Source organism: Trichechus manatus, unplaced genomic scaffold (assembly GCF_000243295.1).
Source record: "Trichechus manatus latirostris isolate Lorelei unplaced genomic scaffold, TriManLat1.0 scaffold00025, whole genome shotgun sequence".
Lineage (NCBI taxonomy): Eukaryota > Metazoa > Chordata > Mammalia > Sirenia > Trichechidae > Trichechus > Trichechus manatus.
The window spans coordinates 6,544,545-6,561,549 of NW_004443961.1; the positions used below are offsets into that span (position 1 = coordinate 6,544,545).

The following is a 17,005-nucleotide window of genomic DNA, read 5'->3' on the forward strand; positions in this document are numbered from 1 at the left end:
GGTTTGGGTTCACCCAGAGGCACCTTGGAATCAGCCACTGAAAACCTATGGAGCACAGTTCTGACGCACTTGGCTCGCCATAAGTCAGAGTCGACTCAAAGGCAACTTTTTTTTTTTTTTAAACGTAGTCAAAGGCGGTGCAGGAAACGGTGCAGATGCTTTCCAGCGTTCCTAGTACCACATACGTCTTTAAAAGGGAAATGGAAAGTGAGCTGATAACCCCGTGAGCATACATGGAATACATTTCAACAGTCCACCCTTTCAGTTCTGCAAGGGTGGTCAAATATTGTGACCTGATGTCTCCAGCATCAGGCTCCTGAAACTTCTGGGATCCACGCGGGAGACTGGATTACTGGCAGGGCTGTGAAGAGCAGCACACATTAAAAGTGGCATGGTTGGCTGCCGTCTTTGAGTGGGGCATTGCTGTTTGTTTCCTACTCGGGTCAGAAACCAACAGGCAACAGATTTGGTTGCTATGCAATGTGTACGCGGCAATTACTGAATTTACGTCGGCAATTACTGAACGTTTCCAAACCGGTTCGAAGCCTTGCTGTGAGGGTCAGAAAAGATGTATGTTAAAGCATTTTGTTAACTGCAACATGCTATGAAAATGTCAGGTGTTACAAATCATTAGCTGGCCTATTCCTCAGCTAAAGCCATTCCTATACATATTTCAGCTACCCCGCAATGATTCTTTGTCAAATAGCAAATGTAAATGCAACTGTTTTTTCCTGCTTGGGTTTTGGAGGCTGCTTTGCAACTTTATGATGTAGGCTGACTCTAAGTACTCCTCTGGCCTTTAGCTCTTCCCCTGAGTACCCGTGTGGGATCATAATCCGTAAAACACAGAGGCCATAACTCCTTTTAATTGCCAGGATTCATCACTTGCTCAGTTCAATGCAGTCACTTAGGGCCTCACTTTGAAAAGCCTCTCCCTCTTTCTTCTGCAGAGCCGAGACTGCGTGAAGCTGGGTCCCCCGGCCGAGGGAGAAGTCGTCCAAGTCAAGTGGCCTGATGGCAAACTCTACGGGGCAAAATATCTAGGCTCGAACATTGCCCACATGTACCAGGTATTGAATGTGTTGCTGCTCAAAAGGCCACATGAATCTGAGACATCTGTTATTTTATAGGAGTCCCTGGGTGGTGCAAACGGTTAAGCATGTGGCTACCAACGAAAAGGTTGGCAGCTTGAACCCACCCAGAGGCACCTCGAAGGAAGGGCCTAGGCAAGGTCACAGCCGTGTAAACCCTAGGAGCGTTTCTGCTCTGCACATATGGGATCTGCATGGGGCAGAGATTCAAAGTCTAATGACCCAGCTTGAAGTGCTAGAGTTTTATTACTAGTTAGAAACTGGCAAACGCTAATACTTGGTGACTGGTTTAATTGTAAAGAGTGTGGTTATGCTAAGGAAATACGCCACTGGTGGTCAGCTGTTTTCCTGATTTTCCGTTATGTGGGGAGAGACTGAGTGGTTGGCTTTTCTCACCTGAAGCCCAGGTAGTGCTGGATGGCTCTTTATCAACTCACAGCCCTGAACTGGCAGTGTGTGCCTGCGGGGTGGAACCCCCATTGGGCTTCTCTGAGGTAGCCTACTGGTGTAATGAAGAGCTGTGGTTGTCCTCCACCACGGCTTGAAGGAGCAGTGATTTAAGGAAATGTACAGCTCTCACTTGAACATTCTCTCTACTAGGCAACTCTGCATGTTATTAAAGAGCATGTATCCAATTAAAAAAATATTTTTTCCCTACCAGAAATGAGAATGAGTTAAGCTCTAAGAAGGGAAACAACATGGATGACGTGTGTGCATTTATATTCCTTTAGCGAGACTTGAAACAGGGACACGCTTATTAGAACCAGTGCATTGTAGTATTTTCAGTAACGCTGAGGCAGAAATCAGCATTCTCAGGCTAAGCAGTAGAGTGAAAACAGAAAGACCGACGTAAAAGGAGAAAAAGCAAGAAGGTCCAGGCCTGTTAAGTTGAAAAACAGCTTAAGAATGATAAGACTGCCAGTCGCAGCAGAGAAGTTGTTCAAAGACTTATAAGGGGCAAGGGCTTAATGGAAGAATACTTCAGAAGACACTGCATCAGGAACTGGAACACAGTGTAATGAAAATTCTCCAAAGAAGTTTGGAAAACTTAGGGGAGAACTTTCCTCATGATCTGGAAAAATCCAAAGGGAATGGGGAAGAGAGGACGTGTACATATACATTGTGTGTGTTAGGGTATATGTGTGTGTGGGTGTATATGTGTATGGGGGTGTGTGTGTGTCTAAAACCCATGTCTCCCACTGTTGAAGGCACTGTTAATTGCAGACTCAGGTTCTTTATAATAGGCCAGCTCCAGGTGGTCTTTGCAACAGAATGTTCGGAATTAGGCAAAAAAATCACAAGACAGGCCTGTGTTATTGGAGTCTCCTGGAAAAGACAGATTACTACATTATTCAGAAGAAATAATCACACTTAATTAAACAATAAGTACAAAAGTGAAGCTTGTTACAGCAAAGCTACTTGCTACGTGAAGAGTATCACATAATGAGGCCATGTTGAAATTCAGACTAATTAGTAATCAGCGTGTTAACTTCTGTTGAATTTATGACGGCCTATCAACATAAAACTTTGGGCATATTTATAGACTCCATGAAAAAGTTAAGACTAATGTTAAAAATGTCTCTCAAGTACAAGCGGTTTAAAATTCCACATTAAACCAAATGGCCTTTTGAGATCATTTCATGTTTTGTGTCTAATTATTCAACCTCACCATTGACTATGTAGAGAGATTTATGAAAATATATATAACTTAAGTATCTATTGCACAGTGCTAAATATCCTAAACATATGTTGTTGTTTTGTTTTTGTTGTTGATTTTAACCCTGATACTAACCAAAACCAAACCAGTTACCATCAAGTCGATTCTGACTCATAGCGACCCTATAGGACAGAGTAGAACTGCCCCATAGGGTTTCTGAGGCTGTAATCTTTACATAAGCAGACTGCCACATCTTTCTTCCATGAAGCAGCTGGTAGGTTTGAACTGTCCACCTTTGGATTAGCAGCAAAGCACTTAACCACTGCATCACCAGAGCTCCTTTTGACCTTAGTAGTCCTGAAAGATAGGTGTTATTGACTTTTATTTTATAAACAAGGAAAAAAGGGCTCAGAGATGTTTTAATAATTTATTCAAGGCACATAGCTGGTAAAGAAAAGGGGCAGAATTTACCCTCAGCTGTGTCCCAACTTAGAGTGAACAGCCGTCTCAGTTTGCCTGGGACTGTCCCCATTGTATCCCTAAAAATCCTGCATTTTAGGAAACCCCTCAGTCCCAGGCAAACTGGGATGGCCAGGCACCCGTGTCGTAGTAGACCATAACCCTTTTAGTTTTATACTTGCCTTTTTCTCTTTCGGAATTTTCAAATGATGTAAAATAGAAGAAAGGTGTGCACAGGTAGTTCTGGCTATGCTCTCGAATTGTATAATGAGCTGACACCTTGGCCTAATTAAATATTAAAGAAACCAGTCTGCTAACCAAGGCCAGGAAGAAAAGCCTTCCCATCCTCACCCTTCTGGAAGGCGACAGGGAGCCTTCTCCTGTGTCTGAGACCTAATTCCACCCTATCACTTGAACTTAGTCAAATGTTAGCAAGTAATGTTAATTGTATGTTTTATCTTTAACGTATTCTTCAAACCCCAGCAGATTTTTCTTACTAATGTAATACAGCTGCTGCCTAGTTTAACTTACTTTTTAACCAGATATGCTAGCATATATTTGTTTCTCAAAAGTGAAAAATTCAGACAAACAAAAAAGTTAAGCACCTCAAAGAAGTCACGGATGGTTCAGAATTAGAACACACTGGGCATTCTCCTCTGCCTGCATGTCCTTTGTTGTTTTCTCCTAAAAGAGTTCCTGTTGGATTAAACCATAAGCCCCAGAATTGAGATTTCCACTTTGAATCAGGCATCTAGGGAATTGCCACCCGAAGCTCTAGGTTTCTTCCAGCCAGTGTCACTTGTCTGTGGGTCTGACAGTATCTCCTAAAACGTCAGAACAACTAGTTTTAAAATTATTTGCTGCCATTTGATTAGCTTGGGGGAGGAGAGAGTTTTCAACATTTTAGATACCAATGTATTTTCACACTTCGACGTGGTTTACATGTTATGAAATTGAAAAACTGGGATTTTCCTGGCTTGTTTGATTGAATTTGACCAAAGTGAGCTTTCAAAGCTGAAATTCTATAGGAACTTGAGAAACTATCTGTGAGGATTATTATATGCGAGTAAATAGATATCTTTTCTTTCCCATTGTCAGAGCCTCTTTAAAAAAATAAAAGATACTAACAGGTGCCATCCATCTCAATGATAAAGTTGCCACAGTCTCAGATTCTGAGTAATCATTTGAACAGCAGCTACTTTTCTTTGCCTTTGCTTCAAGGGATACGTTTTTATATCACGTATTCCAAGACACTCATTTTCAGAAGTTTGGCCGGTGTGAAAAAGGTATTTTGTTCTTAGTGTGATGGCGGAAGGGCTCTTCTTACTTCCTGGGCTTGTTTCCTTGTTTGCTCTGTTAAGTTCTTCTGTTCTTTTTTTATGCAGCTGAGTGGAGCCCTTAAAAACGGGCCGGTGCTTGTTTGTTGTTTTAAGTATGTCTCATGATGACTCACTTTCCATTAGGTTGAATTTGAAGATGGATCCCAGATAGCGATGAAGAGAGAGGACATCTACACCTTAGATGAAGAGTTGCCCAAGAGAGTGAAGGCTCGTTTCGTAAGTGCTGGCGAATGCCCCCCAAGGACCCTCCGTGTAAATGCCTCGTCTTCTCCCTGTGCTTCCCCAGTCCATCTGGAAACATACCCAGGCCTTTAGATGGTTCCGCTGAAAGCCAGTGCAACTCCCCATATGGAAACCTGCTGACCACGGTCCTCAAATTTGGCAAAAAAAACCAGGGAGCCTGGTGCACCTGCCTTGTTTTTTCTTTCTAATGCAGTCAGATGACTCTTGTTTGTGTAAAGTTTATTGTCATACAGAAAGTAGTTCTTGAATATCAATATGTGCACTCTGAGGAGCCCTGGTTGCACAGTGGCTAAAGCGCTCGGTTGCTACCAGAAGGTCGGCAGTTCGAACCCACCAGCCGCTTCAGAAGAGAAAGATGTGGTAGTCTGCTTCCATAAAGATTACAGCTTAGGAAACCCTGTGGGGCAGTTCCACTCTGTCCTCTAGGGTCGCTATGAATCAGAATCGACTTGATGGCAACGGGTTTGGTTTTATGTGCACTCTGCAAGGCGCTGGGGGCGTACAAAGGTACAATGAAACCGGTGAGAGTCAGAACTCAATGGGACTGCTTTATTTTTCTGGGTCTCGCAAGTTTTCCGCCTTTGACAGAGTGCAGTCTTACACTTTCGTTTTGCTCGTTTTATTGGAAAATATTTGAGTTTTCCTTCTCTTGACAGGTTCCCACCTTACACAGGTTCTGGCTTTCGCAGGTTTTACCGTACCATCAAGGCCTTTACAATCATGTTTGTAGAAGCAGCATTGAAAGAAAGCGTTCAGGACTAGATTAAAGGGGACAGCGTGAGTGGTGTCCTGTTACCTGTCACCTTATCATGCGTCTGAAGCCCACTGCTAACTGTGTCAGTTCAGAATTAAGCTAAGCTCTCACTTTCATAATAGAAGGGGAGCACAAGCCCAGCAATAGTGTGGGGTTACTGAAACAGCCTTTTTAAAATCAGAATATGATGAGTGTCTAGTCCTGTGTTGTTAGCTGCCATCGAGTGGGCTCCAGCTCCTGGCAGTCCACATCCAACAGAAGGGAACGCTGCCTGCTCCTGTGCCGTCTGCACGACCCTTGGGATATTTTGAGTCCATTGTTGGGGCTTCTCAAGTCCGTACACACATTAAAGATGGGTAAACATGAACTGATCATCAAAACTCAGATTGTTGAAAAACAGAATTCACAGTAACTTAGGTTTCATGTTACTGTATCATAGACTATTTAGTGGACCCTGAAGTGAAGTCACTTTTATTCATTTAGAGTTATTACATGGACTGCATCTGGGAAGTGTTGTTGTTGTTAGGTGCTGATGAGACGGTTCTGACCCATCACGACCCTGTGTACAGCAGAACAGAACACTGCCCAGTCCTGTGCCATCCTCACAGTCATTGCTGTGTTTGAGCACATTGTTGCAGCCAAATTCCAAAGGGATTTCTTTGGAATAAAGTTTAAAAAAAAATTTTCTGAATAAATGGCACCTTTAGTTTTCAGTACATGCTTATGATACACTTTTATGCAGTAATAGAGTTACCATGGACTATACTGGATAAAAAAAAAACCATGGATTTCCTTAATCATTCAGTTATACATTCAGTTCCTTTCCTATCAGGAGGGATCCTAAGAGCAGGTAGCTGTATCAGGTGTGCACTGATTTTCCTTCACAGCTGCATCCTTAAGAGGAAGGTCTTTCAAAGCGAAAGAGTCAAGAGAATAGTGATAGTAACAGTACTGCTACACAGCCCATCAGAAATGTAGCATGTAGGGAACCCACCTGACCAAAACTGGATTAGCTGCCGGCTGACACACCACAGAGGAAGAGGAAACCAAATATTCCTGTTGTCAAGACATGAGCTAACCCTGACAATGACCTAGGAAATCCGGATCACTGGTCAATGTTCTAAGATCTGGAAATCTCTCGAGAACAACTGTCCTTTTCAAGATACTAGAGATGGCTGCCTCCCATTGCATCTTCTTGCCTTCAAAGGGCCCACCCTCTCTCCGTCCCTTTTTTCCTTCCTATGTAGAGAATGGGGAGTGGGGTAGGTGACCCCCTGCAAGTCTCTTCCGGTCTTTGATTTTCTAATCCATACGGTTTAGCATCCTACCAGCTGGGTCTTAGAGAGTTCAAACACCATTTCTCAATGGCATTAGAAGACAACCCTTCCCTGCACTGCTCTGATCACTATCTCTTCTCTCTTTGTTCCACAATAGATTTGGCTCAGATATCTGGATGCCCTCACAGATGGCATTATCTGAGTTTTCTAATGGTCCATTTCTCTGAATAATCAACACCAACATTCAACTTCTTTTTATAATTCTTGGAGAAAATTTTTTAATAAAAAAGAGTAAAAATACATAAATCACATGCATACAGTCTGAATGCGATGTGTGATGTCATACAGCTGAGCCTAGTGGTAAGTCTCTTCAGGAACACAGGCTCACTGTCACTAAATCCGGTTGGCCACTTGGATTCTTACTAATCACAGACTTCCGTCTCCTGTTGTAGCAAACCTGCTTCGTCTTCAGGCTGGCCTGGTATCCCCTGGTCCTTGCTTGGCCTGTCTGTGATGCTGTTTTTTTTTTCCCAGTCAGTGAAACAAATCTAATTGGAAAACTCATTGGTGGAAGATATTTTGATTAGCGAAAAAAAAAAAAAAATCTTCTTGGGGGGTAGGCTGGCAGCCCTCCATGGGAGGCCTCCATGTATTAATGACTTCCGCTCACCCAGACACAAGCTGACGTGGAGAGACATTTTTTGAAAGAGTCAGCAGTCCACTTCAGCGATTGTGCTGGGTTCTTTTCTGCTAACTTCAGAAACGGCCCCATTACCTTTAATTGTCTCACAGAATCACCATAGCAACAGTGCATAATTAACTAGAGCCGTTGGTAAGCAGTTTTACGGCTGTATCTGAGAGGCCGGCTTTTGCCGTTCTGCACAGTGGCAACGCTTTCATAGATGTTTTATTTTCTCCTTTGATAACTTTAGCACTTATAAAAGTGAAAGATCACTCAGAGGAAGTTCTTTGCCAAGAATGATGGAAACACAAATATTTTCTCCCAATGCCAGAGGGAGCCCAACCCAGCCACCATCTCAGTTTTCTTCCCAAGTGAACCTAGAACAGCGTGGCAGGGCCTGGGGAGTGTGGAGGCAGCCTGTTGTTATCTTCTCATGAGCTGACCGGGAACGCGTGCAGCTTTACACTTGGGTCTACCCTTTAGTTTTCAAGCTTCTTTGAAGCTATTTCATTGTTTTTATCCTTTTCACAGTTGATTATGTGTTTTGAAGCCCTGAAGGCTGGACTCTGCCTCAGTCATCACCCAGGGAGATGGCCTCAGTGACACAGGGAGGTGCACTGTACGCTGGGGTCATGGGAAGTGAGCCACCTCAGTGAGAGCCAGTTGGGAGTCCATTTAGGAGGCAGACTAGTAGGGCGTTGTTAGTTGCTGTCAAGTCAGTTCTGACTCATGGCCACCCCATGTGTACAGAGTAGAATGCTCCATAGCGTTTTCAAGGTGGTGACATTTCAGAAGCAGATTGCCAGGCCTTTCTTCTGAGGTGCCTCTGGGTGGGCTTGAACTGCCAACCTTCCAGTTAGTAGTCGAGTGTGTAACCATTTGTGCCACCCAGGTGCTCCTAGTAGGACATTAGGAGGCAAAAATAGGGCTTTACTGTATGCTTTAAGGAGTCCTGGTGGCTCAACAGTTAAGCACTTGACTGCTAACCCAAAAGGTTGGCAGTTTGAACCCACTTGGTGGCTCCACCAGAGAAAAGACTTGGAGATCTGCTCCCATAAAAACTACAGCCTAGGAAACCCTATGGGGCAGTTCTACTCTGTCACGTGAGGTAGCTGTGAGTTGAAGTCAATTCAACATACCTAACAACAACATAGACTTTAAGGGGTCCTTGGGTGACACTGGGGGGTTGTCATGAGTCAGAGCCAACTCAAGGCTAACCGACAACAATAGCAATGTAGACTTTAGGGGGTCCTTGGGTGACACTGGGGGGTTGTCATGAGTCGGCGCCAACTCAAGGCCAACTGACAACAACAATGTAGACTTCAAGGGGTCCTTGGGTGACACGGTGGGGTTGTCATGAGTCGGCGCCAACTCAAGGCCAACCGACAACAACAACCATGTAGACTTTAAGGGGTCCTTGGGTGACACTGTGGGGTTGTCATGAGTTGGAGCCAACTCAAGGCGAACTGACAACAACAACAATGTAGACCTTAGGCTTTCCTTGAGATCACAGAACAACCACGCAGTCCTTCGCTGAGCAAACCCTAACTGGGCAGTGACTAAGTGCTGGGCACTTGGCCCGGTGTTGGGGACATAGCTATAAAATTAAGTATGCAGTCCCAGATTCCTCACCCTTAAGGAGCCCTGATGTGGAGAAGCTAAGCTGCCCCTTATCTTCACTGCCCTCATGGTATTGTGTTGAAGTGTAGAGTTCTGTAGGAACCCAAAAGAGGGGCCCCCAGTTTTGCCTGTGGCAGAGAGAAGATAGAATATCTTCCATGCAGAGGAAGAAGTGTGTCCAAAGACAGACAGATCTGAGGCCCTGTGCCAGCAAAGTGTAGCCAGTTCTGCAAATAATTCAGTCTAACAGAGTATGGGGTGCTTTGACGCAGCAAAGATTATGCCATTTCCCAGGTAGTGCAGATGGTTAACACACTTGGCAGCTAACCAAAAAATTGGTGGTTTGAGTCTACCCACAGGCTCCTAGGAGAAAGCCCTGGTGATCTACTTCTGAAAGATCACAACCATTGAAAACCCTATGGAGCACAGTTCTACTCTGACACACATGGGGACAACATCAGTTGGAGTTGACTCAGCAACTGGTGTGGATTGGCTTTTTTATGAAGGGCTAGCCTGAGGATCTTGGATGCCGTCTTGAAGGCAGTGAGGATTATTGAAAGATTGTTAGTAGGGCTGTGATATCACCAGACAGTTTTTAGGGAGCTTTTTTCTGGTGGTTTTGTGGAAAATAGATTGGGGTGCAGCAACTCTTGCCGGGGTTCAGGAGAAGAAGTATGAAGGCTGCACCCTGGCATCGGTAGGGATAAAGAAGAAAGGATCGGGGGCTTGGGGATACATACATGTGGGAGGGAGCCTGGGCAGGTGGGGACGAGGGGACATCTGCACTGACTTTTAGGTTTTTGACTAGTGTCCACTGGATGGATGGGGGATGGTAGTGCCATTTATGGGGCATAGGAGGAGGACATAGCAAGAACAGCAAAGGGGAAGGGAGACGTTGAGTGCAGTTTAGGATAGGTTGATGTGAAGTGCGTGTGGGACAAACACTCTGAGATGCCTGCTGGACAGTTGGACACACAGACTTGGAGAACAGGAGATCTGAACTGAAGTAGAGATGGGAGGGCCTTGGAGTAGATGCAGAAACTGAAGCCATGAGTGTGGACGTCAATGTCCGGGGCACAGACGAGGAGAGGAGAGGGCCAAATGCAAAACCCCAGAGGCGTCAGAGTGGAGCAGAGTTAGGAAGCGATCTCCTGAGAGATCAGAAGTGAGCAGCCAGAGAAGGGGAGGATTGGCGGGAGGAGGGACTTAGAGAAGTCTCAGAGAGGAGCGTTTCAAACAGTCATTAGGTAAGTAGTTAGGTGAGATCAGGATAGAAAGGGCCGTAAAAATCGGCACCCAGGCCCTCAACAAGACCAGTTTCTGGGAAATGGTGAAGGCGGAGGCCTGAGGTAAATAGGAATCTGGTAAATTAGAGATTACTGTTGACTAATTTGTCAAAAACTTGGTTGGACAGGAGCCATAGGGGAGATAGAGAGTGAGAGAGTCTTAGAAAAGACTTTAAACCTGGTTTTGTTTGGGGGCCCCTCCAGAGGTTGAGGATCCCAGAGAAAGTGGGGTAAACAGAGCCACAAGTCCAAGGAGATGGGGGGCGAGGGTGGCAGGGAGAGTCTGAAGCATCCAGGGTGAGCCTGTGGCCCGTCCCAGCCAACTGGACCAGGCCTCTGTTCACTCTCACAATGGTCAAATGCCGTGCCCTTCTGCAGTGTAACCACCAGCTGTTTTTAGTCTACAGCCTCTGATATGCGATTTGAGGACACATTTTATGGAGCGGACATAATCCAAGGGGAGAAAAAGAGACAAAGAGTGCTGAGCTCCAGATTTAAGAACGAATACGTGGATGACCCCGTATACCGCACTTTCCTGAAGAGCTCTTTCCAGAAGAAGTGCCAGAAGAGACAATAGTCCACATGCATTGCTGCAGGCTACGAGCTGGAGGAGGAGAGGTAGGGGGACGGCCTGGGGGCTGCGCTGTGTTTCACGAGGGTTGGGTGACAGGCTGTCCTGATGGTGGTAATCCAGGCTTCCAGATTTTGGTCACCAAAGTCATTAAATGTACATAGTATTGATCGGATACAATGACCCCAACACATCCTCCAGGCAAGCGTTCACTTACATGCAACTGTCTTCTGTGATCCCAAAGAATTTTTCTAAGAAATAATAGTGAATAACCTACCAGAAAATAAAAGCCACTGCCAGTGAGAAGGGGGTGCCCTGTGTGGTTTAGGGCCCCCCCAGTAAGGGAAACACATGGAGACTTTGCTCCCCCTACTCCAGCTAACAGGAGCGGCATTACCCAGGTGGGAGGGTGGTAATTTATATATTTTCCATAGTCAGGGAAGGACCCTCACTTGTTTAAAAAAAAAAAAAGGCAGTTTTTATAAAACATTTTTAAACCACAAATGGCATGTATGGTAATGAGATTTACCCATGTGCTATATGTATTTCCCTTGTACAGAACTTTTACATTTTTTTATATCCCTATTCCTTTTGACTGTCTGACGAGAACCGAGTTGCTGGCCTTTGAGAAATGTTCGGCTCTTGAGGAAGAATTCTTATGAATTGTATGGGGATTTTATATATTTAAAGAGGGAGATATGGGGCTGTTATTTTTAAACACTTTTTTTTTCATAATGCATATCCTGAATACATATTTATAAAAGATATGTTTCTTTCATTATGTGTTTGTAAAATTAGAGTTTACATAAATATGCTTTGATGGATAGTTTTAAACTAATGTAATATGATTTTTCCTTTTTAAAACAGCCTGAAAATGTACTTGTGTTTAAAAATAAAGATTTCCATTTTCTCCAGTCCTGCCTTCAGCCTTGGTCATTTGTCTGGATGTAAACCTATAGAAAAACAAGTTTCATTGGGGAGCTGCTATCAAGACAGACTGTTGTTGTTAGGTGCCGTTGAGTTGATTTTCTACTCATGGCGACCCCATGTGACAGAGTAGAGCTGCCCCATAGGGTTTTCTAGGTTGTGACAGAGTAGAGCTGCCCCATAGGGTTTTCTAGATTGTAATCTTTATGGAAGCAGATTGCCAGGCATGGAGCCGCTGGGTGGGTTCGAACTGCCAACCTTTCAGTTAGCAGCTGAATGCTTAACCATTGTGCCACCAGGGCTCCTTCAAGCCAGACTAGGCCCAGATTTTCAGACCCTCCTCCTGCTGCTGAGTTTTTCCCTGACTGTGGGCACACCACCAGACGTTTCTGTTAGTGTCACTTGGTAGGAGTACTTTGCCTGCCTTCAGGGCCAACTGAAGCGTCTTCCTCAGCTCCTCCTCCTAGGCCTTGAATAAATCTGAGAACCTGGATTCTGGAGCACTTTACACTCCAGGTTTCTGCCGTTAGTTGGTGTCGAGTAGGCTCCGACTCATAGCGACCTTATGTACAGCAGGACAAAACATTACCCGATCTGGTGCCATCTTCATGATCGTTGGGATGTTTGATCCATTGTTGTGGCTGTGGTGTCAGTCCATCTCAGGAAGGGCTTCCCTTGTTTTTGCTGACCCTCCACTTTACCAACTATGATGTCCTTTCTACGTCCCACTTATCATTTGAAGGGACTGTTGAGATCCTCTTCGAATCCCTTCCCTCAGGAGGACAGGCAGGAGAAGGAATCACCCAAGGTCCCACAGCCTTTAGTGACTGCTTCTGGTGACTGTGCATAACAAACAACCAGAGAACCTCAGTGTCCAGACACAAGAAGCATTTATTTTGCTCATGAGTCTGTCATTGGCTGGGTGGCTGTGCTGACCTTGGGTTGGGCTAGCTCACACACCTGCTCCACGTACCTCCTGCCCTTTGCTGGGCTCAGTGGGCTAGCCCAGGTATGTTCTTCTCATGTCAGTGGCAGAAGCCAAAGAGCAAGCAAGCCCAGCCTCACGTGCACATTTCCGTCCTTGGGGCCATGTTGGTTGGCATCTCATGGGCCAAAGCAAGTGCTGTGGCAAACCCCAGGGCCAGGGTTAAGCATGTGGGTGTGTCATCCCATTACTGGGGAGGAAGTGAAAGACTGAAACAGTAATGACAGAGCCACAGTTAAACTCCATTCTCTAGACAGCTGGTTGTGGGCTCATTTCCCGGAGTGCCTCATGGCTGAACCCTGAGCTGGGGAAGAGCCCACCTGCCTTATTTATACACAGAATGAGCATTTCACATTCTCCACCAGTACAGTCATCTATTTTAGCAAGGGATCAAGCTCAAATTTTCTATCTCCAGGTTTTGAATGGAATTGACCTGCTCACTCCACAAGATGCCAGGAAAGTAGGCCTGCGTAAGGCATTAAGAGGAATTAATCTAAATAGGATCATTCATTTGTACAAGTCTACTTGTCAGCAAGACTTCTGATTGGCTGCCACAGGGAGAAAATGTGCAGCCTCCTATGTGATCTCAAATACAGCTGTTTTTTATGGTCTCCCTTAACTAATGTGTCTATAACCAAGTACAGCTGTTGGTGGCCTGAGCAAAATAGCAGCCACAACCCCACTCTGGCTATTGAGAAAGGCACCTTTGTTTCATTGTATCTGCATAAAGGGGTTATTAGTTCTATGACCAGACACACCGTGAAAGTTTTTCACTTATTGTATGACACCTCAATTATAATTTTAATTTCTTTGCATTATACTGTGTTTTTCGTGTGTATTTGTACCATGAAATCAGTTGAAGTCCTTCTAGTATTTAAAAGAAACATTGCTTAGCTGTGACAATTCTAATGTAATTCTAATTGCAAACCCTTTCTCTGGAGGTTAGAGGATTAGTAAAAACTGCTTGGCACATATCATGACATTTTCGTTCTTTTATGTGTGCCTGAAATGAGGAAAATGTGATCCTTGTCAGTCTGCTTTTATTAAGGGACCTATTTTTTTAGTTCAACTACAGAGAAGTTGAAGCATCCACTAAAGTACCACATGATTTCTGAAAACATGAGTTGCTGCTGGGTTATGGTATATGAAGATGTGAAGACACAATACAAGAATGGTGTCCCTGGGTGGTGCACATGGTTCACACACTCAGCTGCTAACTGGAAGGTTGGAGGTTCGAGTCCACCCAGAGGTGCCTCGGAAGAAAGGACTGGTGATCTACCTCCCAAAACTGAAAACTATGGATCACAGTTCTACTCTGATGGATGACAGTTCTACTCTGACACATCTGGAGTTGCCATCAGTAGGAATCGACGGCAACTGGCTTTTTAATAGAAATGAATGGGTCTGTTGCTTGTCCCTGTGCCTGTCAGATACGGGGCAAGCCGCTGGTGTGTATGTTACTACAAATGTCCTGGAGGTCTTATGAATAATCGTTGGAGTACTATCTGCTGCAAGATAACATTGGGCTTTATTTCTGCCTGTAAGTAAAAGGGATCTGAAATGGAACAGTCTTCATTTCAGATATAAATCAGGCCCATAAACGTGAAGCTAACCAGAGATCCTGCGGCATTTTCATTATATGAAGTAATTGGTTAGTTGCAAGACTCCGTTGTGCCGTGAACCCTCCTGAGAGTTGCGATGTGCGGTCATCGGGAGAGTTCCGTGTTCTCTCACCCAGCATGCTGAGGAGGCATACAGCCCTGACCCGTGACAGGAACGATTTCCAGCCTCTGAGGAAGCCGGAACTCTCCAGCAAATGGGAGGCCACACGGAAACCCAGAGCTCTGTCCTCAGAAGGTGCTGCTACCTTGAGTAAAAGGACCCTCAAGGGCAGCTAGTGTTAATGACAGTAACCGTGCACTGAGCATCTGTTGTGCACACCCAGCCTTGTAGGCTCCTTAGTGGCATTTCTCTTATTAACCTCCTTCAAGAAGTTGGCAAAATAAGTGTTATTTCTCTCTTTTATGGAGGGAGAGTGTTATGGATTGAATTGTGTCTACCCAAAAGTTATATTGAAGCCCTAACTCCTGCACCTGGAACTATGACCCTGTTTGGAAATAGGGGTTTTCTTTTATTGTGTTAACGGGTCATCCTGGAGTAGGATGGGTCCTACACCTAATCCCACCTCAGTGGTGTCTTATAAAAAGAGCAAACAGACACACAGAATAGACACACCCAGGTGAAAGAAAGATGCCATATGAGGAGCCACCTACAAGCCAAGGAATGCCCAGAGCTACCAACAAGGAGAGACCCCACCCCGCCCCGAGCCAGTGCCCTGATTTGGGTATCTAGCCTCCAAAACTGAGACAATACATTTCTGTTCTTTAAAGGCATCCATTTGGTGGTGGGTTTGTTACAGCATCTCTAAGGGTTGCCACGAGTCAGAATCGAATTGACGGCGATGGCTGTGGCTTTTTTTCTTTTTTGGTTTAGGTAACTAAGAAAGAGACACTAAGGCTCAGAGAGGTTAAGGAACTTGCCTAGAATTACACAACTTTCTCAACCTAAGAAGAAAAGGAGGATCTTAAATCTGACCAAAGACATTGGATAGGTGAGTCCTGAAGCTCCAAAGAAAGGTTAGCACTAGAGGTATAAATGTGGAAGGCAATACCTTTATTGGAAGATGTTAGAAAAATACATGAGAGGTACATTGGAGAAAAGGTAAAACTGTAGGGACAGAAAACAGAGCAGCAATTGCCAGAGGCTGGAGGTAGGGGGAGGCGATTGGCAACAAACAGCTATGAGGGAACTTTTTGTTCTTGATTGTGATCAAAATGTGGGAAGATTTATAGAGCTACACACTAAAATGAGTGGATTTTACTATATGTAAATTATATCTAAATTACCATGACTTTGAAAAGAGCAAACCAGGGGGTGGAGGGGAGATCACTGAGAGAGAATACGACACATAAGAGCAGTGGGCAGAGATGAGAACCCTAGGGAACAGCTAAGTTGTTAAATAGCTCATGTTTAACAGGTAGAAAAAGAGGAGCCTATGAGTGGGGGATGAGAAGGGCAGAGAGGTGGGAAAACAGGATGCTGTGATGTCACGGATGTCAAGGGAGAAGTATGTCAAAAAGGAGGAGTGGTCCACAGATAAAATACTGCAGAGTCCAAGGAAGATCATGTAACCGGTGATTAGGAGGCCAATAGTGATCGTGGTGAGTGCATTTGAAGTGGTTTCAGGTGAGAAATCTGCTGTCATTCAAATTTGTGTTCCCTTGTGGGTAATGAGTTTGTCTCTAGCTGCTTTCAAGGTTTTCCCTTTGTCTTTAATTTTCAAAAGTTTGATGATGATGTGTCTTGATTTTGATTTATTTGTTGTTTGATTTATCCTGATTGGCGTTTGCTCAACTACACGAATGTAGGTTTATGTCTTTCACCAAATTTGAGAATTTTTCAGTCATTATCTCTTTGAATCTATTTTTTAACCCCGCACTCTTCTTTCCTTCTGGGACTTCAGTAACATGAATATTAGATCTTTTGTTGTCCCACAAGTCCCTGAGGATCTGTTCATTTTTTAAAAGTCGATATTTTTCATCTATCTTTAAGCTCACTGATTCTGTCCTCTGTCATCTGCAATCTACTATTGAGCCCATTGAGTGACGGTTTTTTAAAAAATTTTCCTTATTATATTTTTTAGTTTCATAATTGCCATTAGATTCTTTTTCATATCTTCTGTTTCTTTGCTGAGATTTTCTGTTTTTTTCATTTGTTTCAAGAGTGTTCATAATGACTCAGTGAAACTTTTTTTTTAAATTGTGGTAAAAATATGTATAACAAAACATTTGCCAGTTCAACCATTTTCACATATACAATTCAGTGATATTGATCATGTCCATCATGTTGTGCAACTATTACCACTATCCTTTTGCCAATTCTCCCACCACCATTAACAGAACTCAGTACCCCCGCAAGCAATGACCTCCGCTTCCCCTCACCACCCCTGGTAGCTACTAATAAGCTTTGATCTCTATACATTTGCCTACTTCATATAAAAAGGATCATAATACTTTGTCCTTTTGTGACTGACTTATTTTCAGTGAAACTTTT

General features: G+C 44.2%; 1 protein-coding gene across 4 annotated transcripts in view; it reads left to right on the forward strand.

Annotated features, from left to right (window-relative positions):
• The window catches only part of KDM4C (lysine demethylase 4C), a 392,853-nt gene extending 376,733 nt beyond the window's left edge, over positions 1 to 16,120 (forward strand). For 2 of the 4 annotated variants that reach the window (XM_023728606.1, XM_023728608.1), the window contains 4 exons: positions 951 to 1,070; positions 4,671 to 4,763; positions 10,810 to 11,027; positions 15,386 to 16,120. In XM_023728606.1, coding sequence (XP_023584374.1) covers positions 951 to 1,070; positions 4,671 to 4,763; positions 10,810 to 10,986 — 390 coding nt within the window. In that variant the 3' untranslated portion in view covers positions 10,987 to 11,027; positions 15,386 to 16,120. Of the gene's footprint in view, positions 1 to 950; positions 1,071 to 4,670; positions 4,764 to 10,809; positions 11,485 to 15,385 lie in introns of those variants that run through there. The other 2 variants (XM_023728605.1, XM_012554717.2) reach the window with 2 other exon arrangements.
• Positions 16,121 to 17,005: the final 885 nt, after the last annotated feature.